The sequence below is a fragment of the Mya arenaria genome, chromosome 13 (assembly GCF_026914265.1).
Source record: "Mya arenaria isolate MELC-2E11 chromosome 13, ASM2691426v1".
NCBI lineage: Eukaryota > Metazoa > Mollusca > Bivalvia > Myida > Myidae > Mya > Mya arenaria.
Window position 1 is genome coordinate 19838778 of NC_069134.1, and position 8500 is coordinate 19847277.

Genomic DNA, 8500 nt, shown 5'->3' on the forward strand with positions numbered 1-8500 from the left:
AAGAGTTTTACTTAACATATATTTGTATATAAATGATATGAAATACACTAATTCATATACAAATAGACATATTTGAGTTAATTACACCCGAAGATGTTAATAAAGAGTTTTACTTGACAAACATATTATTATATATATATAAAATAGTCTATTAAATATATAGGTATCTCACGCATTCAGCGGACCTGATACTCTCTAAAAATGCTTGCTCAATAACGCAGAAATAAAGTGTAACGCCGCCGAAATTAAAATCGTATGTATATATATACAATTAGGTATTTATCATTTTTCAACAATTCATCATCCGCGTAACGTAACTGTTTGCGCAATTACATATTGCTTTGAGGGGTTATAATTCATTTTACTCAACCAGATCGACGTTACAGCTGTTGAAAATATAGTTTTCTAAAATGGGTTCAAAGGACTAAGATGTTTCTTGGATTTCTAATTGCGTGTTTGACCATGAACATGGTGACAGGTACGTCTGCTGCCTTTTTTCTTTAAACTTTTTTGTAAGTAATAATTATTCCGGAAGTTTACCGAACCATGTCCAGGACAACGGTACTAGGCTACCATATCATAATCGATAATCGTACTATACTTTGTAAACAATACTATGGTGGCACATTACTGCCGTTAGATAACACGTTAACGTTCGCGAATTCTTTTGTGCTAAACACTTAATTTTCGCGATAATTTAACTAATTTTGAGAAAATTTAATAATTATCAAGGGAGGGAACTCTTTCTCAGCGCCGAATGTTTAATTGTCCGCCCTTCTTTATATTGGCGCCTTTCTCACTTGTTCTCTAGTTTAAATCCGGACGTGTGTTTTCCAATTATTGTTAAACAATTATTATGGTACTTAATTAGTGAAATTCGCAAACCATATATAGTGAACGAGTTACTGCTAGAAGCCAAAAGCGCATTTATAGATAAGTGGAAATACGACTAGTTAACAAGTTATTATGTTACTTATTAAGTGGAATTCGCAAAGCATAACTAGCTGGCCTGTTAGTGTTGTATAGTTCAAAACAGGAAATAGGTGGCAGTTCTGGGCACTTTCAACCCTGTTTTCAGTCTTATGACATTTATCGTTCCAAAAAGTAACGCGAATATTAACTAGATGCTAGATAATTATCGCGAAAATTAAGTGGTTAACACGAAACAATTCGCGAACGCTATCAGGTTATCATACGGCAGTAAGATGCCACCATACAATTCTAGAATACAAGTACATAACGAGATAAGACATTACACTACACTACTATAGTGAACAACGGCGCAAGACTTCCCTATCATAGCGTAAATCGGCGAAAATACCCTATCGTAGCGAGCAAAGACATAATAATACCCTATCATAGCGAGCAACCCCAACAGGCTATTCTAACATGGCAAACATGGGCACAAGACTAGCCTATCGTAACCAACAATTACCTCATCATAGCAAACATCGGTACAAGACAACTCTATTATAACGAATAACGGCACTAGGCTATCATACCATCGCGAACAACGACAAAAGACTGCCCTATCTAGACAGACAGTGACACTTTACTACTGCACTCTATTATAGCGAAAAACGGAACAAGGATACTCTGCCATACTGAAAAACAGTACGATTCTACCCTACCGTACCGAACAACGTCATAAGACTTCCATATCATAACGTACAACGACAGAAGTCTAACCTATCGTAGCGAACAAGGGTTTTAATTATGTTATACTACCATAGCAAACTTCGGCGCGATACCGCTCTATCGAAGCAATTAAAAGCATCTGACTGCACTCAACGGCAGAATACTACCAGGCACAAGACTACCATAGCATATCGAAAACGGCACAAGATTTCCATAGCAGAGCGAAAACGGCACAAGACTTCCATAGCAGAGCGAAAACGGCACAAGACTACCATAGCATATCGAAAACGACACAAGACTTCCATAGCAGAGCGAAAACGGCACAATACTTCCATAGCATATCGAAAACGGCACAAGACTTCCATAGCAGAGCGAAAACGGCACGATACTACAAGATAATACCGAAAACGGCAGAAGACTACCACATCAAAGCGAAAACGGCACAAGACTTCCATATAATAGCGAAAATGACAGAAGACTTCCATATCATAGCGAAAATGGCAGAAGACTACCATAGCATGGCGAAAACGTAACAACACTACCATATAATAGGCATTTGGTTGATAGTTGAACAAACATCTAATATTGAAACGAATTCGAAGCCAACCGGCCGTTAAAGTGTCCTCTCACTGTACCACATACACCGATTTTCGAAAAATGTCCGTTTAAAATTAGCATATGAAATAAAATTCATACTCATGTGTGTAGAAGTAAACACAAGGCACACTTGCACCACGTAAGTGTGGACAGCTCATTTTCTTTGCACTACCGATAAGTTGTGGAGCTGCCGTTTAGTGGCCACGTAGATAGCCACTTTATTAGAAATCATACGTTTTAACTGACTACGACAAGCTTGCTACACCAACATTTACCAATGCGGATATTTTGATAATGATTGATGTGTGTGTTGAAGTCAATGACAATATTTAATACCCAAGCACAACCTTGCCTTTGACAACTTTGTTTCGACTCACTACGATTTTCAATGAGCATTATCTATTTCAGGTTGGAAGTGGTGGGAAGATCTTGTCGGTAAGTGGCAGAACGCCTTTAACTTATAGAATCACGCTCGTGTCCGTTTCACATCGGAACACCTCGGCCATTTTCCATAGAAAACAACGTCGGATGTGTACGGACGGTTTACAATGTCAGAATTCTTTATATTTAACTACGCTGCAAGTAGATCGCGTAGTAATTTACGTTGAGCAGTTAAACCTAAGGACTATACTCGTAGGAATTTTAATTAGTTATGCAATAATATACTTTGAAATCAAATTGAACTTAGTAATACAATTTACAAGTTAAAACACTACAATTAATTAACATTATTATACATCCGTTGTTGTTTTCGATGGAAAATGGCCGAGGTGCTCCGATTGGTCAGTTGCAATAGCGGTTTCCATTCTGAGAGAAAGTTCCCTAGGCAGGGATTGAACCCTGTTGTAGTAATATTTTACATGCATTATTTCAAAGTTCAACAAGTACTAAACAATAGTTAAAGGACAGGAGCGTACGCAGGGGGTCCAACGTGAAATGTGTTCGCCTTTACAAAAAAGTTATTGAATGTATAAGCTAAACGATTGATTGTTTACAAAGTGAAAATAGAAAATTGTGTGACTTGAAACTGTGTTTTCGGTCCAAGTAAACCATTCTTGTACCTGTTTAAGCTATTTGTTATTTAATATTTGCATTATTTATCTTTTCGACCGCTACTGCACTAGGTATTATACGGCCGATTTTTTCATGTTTAAACACCTTTTATATTGGGCGACGAAGTTTTAGGCAGATTTTGTGTGAAGCAGAATCAGAATAAGCGTGCTTTAAAGCTGCATTTTCACAGATTAAACAGTTTGACAACTTTTTAATTTAAGTCCTGGAACGAGCCATTTTTGCGAAAATCCATGGAAACCCGCTTTATAAGACTGCCGTCAATTTTTTTTATTTAAATTCCAAAATTTATGTTTTATGCATTTTTTTTTTAAAATCGTTAGTAACGGTTTAAGCTATAAAACATTATTATTTTAACGGAAATATGAAAATCTGCGATCTGATCTTTGATTAATAATCTTTTAATATCAGTTTACTATTACTTACGCAAATAATTGTTCTTACCAAGACAAAAAATAAAATAAAAAGTTGTAAAAACGGAATATCTGTGTGAGTGCAACATTAATAGCGTTCTTAAGACACATTTTAATTAGGGATGCAAACGGATGGCAAAATTGATATTCGAATATTCGATCACCGAAATACATATTTTGGAAAATGTAGTAAACTACTATTATTATTCGCTTAAGTAATAGCCCGGGCAATTTTACCCTACTTTGTCGCGCGGTGGACCCTGATTTTCCCTAAATGAGCCTTTGAAATTCGATATTTTCAGGAATAAAGAAAAACAGTACATTATAAACAGACAAACAACAAAATCAAATATTTTCAATTCCGCTGCCTTTATATTTGTAAACAATGTGAAATAGGATGCATTCCTAGTCAAATAGCGTTTTGCGCCAATGGAGGGTCTTTCCGTAGGACAAGCGGCCTCGTTCTGAGATTGACCTCTAATTTGACGAAATATAACTTTGGAAAACTCAAACCAACTCGGGAACTAGTAAAATAATAAAACGAAAACATATCTGGATTTGACTCATCTATTGAATAACAATAGAGAAAAATTATCCTAAAACGCTATACTATATGTTTACATTTCAAAGCACGAACATTGTATCGAAACATGGAAAACAATTTAAAGCACATATATGTAACAACATTATTGTAGCACATGACATTCATATCATCACGGCAATTTGAGCTATGTTGCACAGCTTAATTTCCAGCCAAGACAAAACATTAGTGTTAAAGCCGATTCCTAGTCAGATAATGTAACAGTAGGGGGACTTTTTACAATACCCGACGATATGTCCCTAAATGACATATGACGCGTGGTTAGTGTATTGTCATCACATTCACACCTCTGGCATTAGGGGCCAGTCGTTGTAAAAACAAAACAAACGAACTTTATAAACAACAACAGTTTTGTAGGCAAAAGGTTTTTTTATTCTCTTTATTGAGAATTAGTATTATTACTTTTTTTCGAATATTCGAATACCGATTTTGACATTCGAATACCAAACGTTTGATCGAATATTCGAATATTCGTTTGCATCCCAAATTTTAATATTAATAATAAAAGAAAATGTGGTACGGTAACCCGATAAAAACATACCACGTGTTTTTAATGCAAAATTACATACCAGATACACCTGTGTACTATTTTAGCAAAATTGTATACACTAAAATTCACCATTTTACACTGACCGAAGATACATTTATCGTATGGGAAGACCCCACAGCCTCTTTTAATTCACTTCACTGCGGTCAATAACTTAAGTTCACTGAAATACGTGTACCAATGTTAAGGTAGTCTTAAAGGGTCTAGAATAAATAGTTGAGTGGGTTATACATTTGCGTGAAATTCCACTATCTATAATCCTGCATTGATAAGAATACCATATACTCTTAACAAATTATTTTAGACCAGATTAGACAACATAAATATCAGTACATTTCAGTGAAAGTAGGTCATTGTGCTTTATTATTATATCATAACATTTATTTCATACATATATTTTGTTATTTATGTACCCAAAGATCCATTGCAAGACAACTGCCGGGGTTGGTGGGGTTGGGTATGGGTATGGGTAGACTTAAACTGCTTTAAAACGTATTTTCCTTGGTTAGATAAAATTAGACTAATAATATTGCATTCATTGTATTTGCCGTATTGCGGGACGTTCGTGTTACATCAAGAGTTCTTACATTTATTTACCGAGTAATAATTTCATTTCCGAGTTCATATAGATGAATTGCTGGAAAACTATACAAGTAATTTTGCATAACAAATACACGGTACGTTCAAATTTCCTTTTGTTATAATTATTAACATGTGTTACAGCTCAGCTTAATTAAACTATTATTAACGCATGCATATTCTGATTCTGCTTCACACAAAAACTGCATAAAACTTCGTCGCCCAACATAAAAGGTGTTTAAACATGAAAAAATCGGCATTATAATACCTATGTAAGTGCAGTAGCGGTCGAAAAGATAAATAATGCAAATATTAAATAACAAATAGCTTAAACAGGTACAAGAATGGTTAACTTGGACCGAAAACACAGTTTCAAGTCACGCAATTTTCTATTTTCACTTTGTAAACAATCAATCGTTCAGCTTATACATTCAATAACTTTTTTTGTAAAGGCCTCTTGAAACATAGGTTAAAAAAACCGAGAGACGCTTACACGTGTGGTCTCCGGGTAGGCGTATTTATATTGCGAGAAAGGTGATATAACTTACTTACCAGGTGAAAATACACCCTTGAAACACCGAAATTCCTTTCAACCCCGCCATTTTATTCGGCTTCACACAATTTCCCTCACTTAAAATTCGGCGAACACATTTCACATTGGACCCCCTGGTACGTGTATCTGTAGTTACCGTTCGGACCATTTACAAGAACTTATTTATTGTTTATTAATTGCTTCCGATATGCTGTTGTATCTTTGAAGCTAGTGGACGCCTCGGTTGTCAGGACGAACACATTTTGTTGACAAACACTTCCGGACATCTGCGGCCGATGTTTTCACCGTACGGACCGCCGATTACGTGCATGAAATACTTTTTCGCTCCACACGGTCGATACATATGCATACAGCCAATAGGTTCATCAGTCCTCTATAATATGAACGTATTTGACGTCGGGGAAAACCAGACTTCCGTCTTAATAGCAAGGTTAGGGCTACTCATAATTTTAGACTATAACATTTATACCACAGGTTATACTATATTGAGTCGATTGGAAACTATTTATGATGATGATGATGATGATGATGATGATGATGATGATGATGATGATGATGATGATGACGATGGTTAATGCCGCTGCTCATGTTGTTGTTGTTGTTGATGATGATGATGATGATGATGATGATGATGATGATGATGATGATGATGATGATGATGACATGTTTCTGTTTTTCATCTCAGTTTACTAGATATCTCGTCTTCGAGAGTAGGCGACCCCCCTGGGATCTGCTCGGAATCCAATACAATGGTGGTTGAATTTGTTGTCGCAGGTCAACTGTCTGTCTCATACTTCACCCAGGCAGCAGGTATGAGGATAGTAGTGGACGATTTGTCATGTCGAGGTCCCGACAGAGTTAAGGACCGATATATTTTTATTGCCTTAATAGTATAATTATATTTAGCCTCAAAGATCAAACAGATGAAGTTGAATGGCAATGGGGAGGGAGGATGCTTACATGTATTACTGAATTTAGATGTCTATTTTGTACCGTTGAAAAGCAGCGCTATAAGTTTCTTTTTAAAGGCGTCTGGAAAGCGATTATTTTATTCAAATCTTCAACAAAACTTCTTACTGGTCAATTTTGTCACAGCTACAGACAATCAGCCAAGCTGTGGAGGAACGTTTGTCGAACCTAGCGGGAGTTGTAGTTCTCCAAACTACCCGTCGTCCTACAACAAAAACCAGGCGTGCCTGTACAACATTTCCGTGCCCGGGGTGCGGTCAGTTTGTTTGGACATAAATCACGTGGACATGCATAACCCGTCGCAACTCATTATAGAACTGACAGAACTGGTGGGTTCCGACTCGACTGGAACAAACGTGACTAGGTGGGTATAACATGGAGGAAATATGACCATACCTGTTCATCCTAGGGAAAATATGTGTTTTAACTTTATGTATATCTTGAAATATAAAATAATGTTATACCCTCGCATAAAAATATATTTTTAAGGCACGGTATAAACTTAATTTCAACGATAAAATATGGCCATATCCGTGTATAAACTACATTTTCATGGGAAACATATACTGACTTCTGGCTTAGAAATTCTTAATTAAAACTATTTATGTACACTTCTTAGGGTTAGGGTTCGTGTTTGTTTTAGGTAAAAATGCAGATGCATTTGTGTTTTATATTTTATCTAATGAACACTCAGAATAGAACAAAACAAACTGTAATATAACTTCGTTTCAGAAATCCCATCCGATCCAAGGGTACATTGTGTTCCAAGAATAACAAGATGGTAGTCTACCTATTGTCCGGGTCAGGCAATATTTCCACGCATCAAGGATTCCGGGCAACTTACAGATCGCTACTTTGGTAAATTCGTTTGTCCAGTTTGTCTTTATGTATGTTCGTCCGTTGTTACAACATGTAGTGTAACCTCGGTTATTACATGAAGTATTACCACGGTTAGTACACGTAGTGTTACCATGGTTATTTCATGTAGTGTAACTACCTGTATTCGATTACTGTTACCAAATGTAGAGTAATAATAATTCATCCCCATATACTTCTATAAATAAAATATAAATTGCAAAGATATATTATACATTTCAGATAAAAATGACACTCGGGCAGTCGATAAAGAAATAAAAATAATGATACAGCGACATTTTGAAGAAGGCAATACAACAAAATCTGATTAAAATGAATCCATGTACGTTATTATCTATAAATGAAAAAATAATAATCAAAATAGAAAAAGACTTCGTTTAAACATTTTACATAAATCATATATTAATTCTCATTCATACTGGGAAATAACTTAGACCCTTTTAAAAGCAACTGTTTGCTGCAGTATTTATACGCCCAGTGCATGCATTGTAGTTGAGAATAAGTGAGGGATTCATGGAGAAAGCTTGGTTCTATAAACAGTTCGATATTGTGTTTTGTTTTCATTGCGTATACGTGAACATCGTGGGTATCATTGTTTGCTTCTGACTTTACTTGTAACTGGGTTATCGGCCGTTCGGAATGATACAAGGAACTAA

The 8500-nt window shown here is 35.9% G+C and overlaps 1 protein-coding gene across 1 annotated transcript; it reads left to right on the plus strand.

Moving 5' to 3' along the window:
• The first annotated feature begins 345 nt into the window (after window positions 1-345).
• Window positions 346-8167, plus strand: LOC128214309 (deleted in malignant brain tumors 1 protein-like). Its single transcript, XM_052920704.1, has 7 exons — window positions 346-478; window positions 2644-2670; window positions 6207-6429; window positions 6685-6809; window positions 7095-7332; window positions 7701-7826; window positions 8067-8167. Coding segments are annotated over exons 1-7 (789 nt in total). The 5' UTR covers window positions 346-429; the 3' UTR covers window positions 8068-8167.
• The last annotated feature ends 333 nt before the right edge of the window (window positions 8168-8500 follow it).

Bases quoted from the DNA above. Each gene is read 5' to 3' on its own strand.
- LOC128214309 (XM_052920704.1), top strand. From the start codon at position 430: ATGTTTCTTGGATTTCTAATTGCGTGTTTGACCATGAACATGGTGACA. The intron at 2,671-6,206 runs GTAAGTGGCAGA...GTATCTTTGAAG, and splicing joins GTGGTGGGAAGATCTTGTCG to CTAGTGGACGCCTCGGTTGT. The intron at 6,810-7,094 runs GTATGAGGATAG...ATTTTGTCACAG, and splicing joins ATACTTCACCCAGGCAGCAG to CTACAGACAATCAGCCAAGC.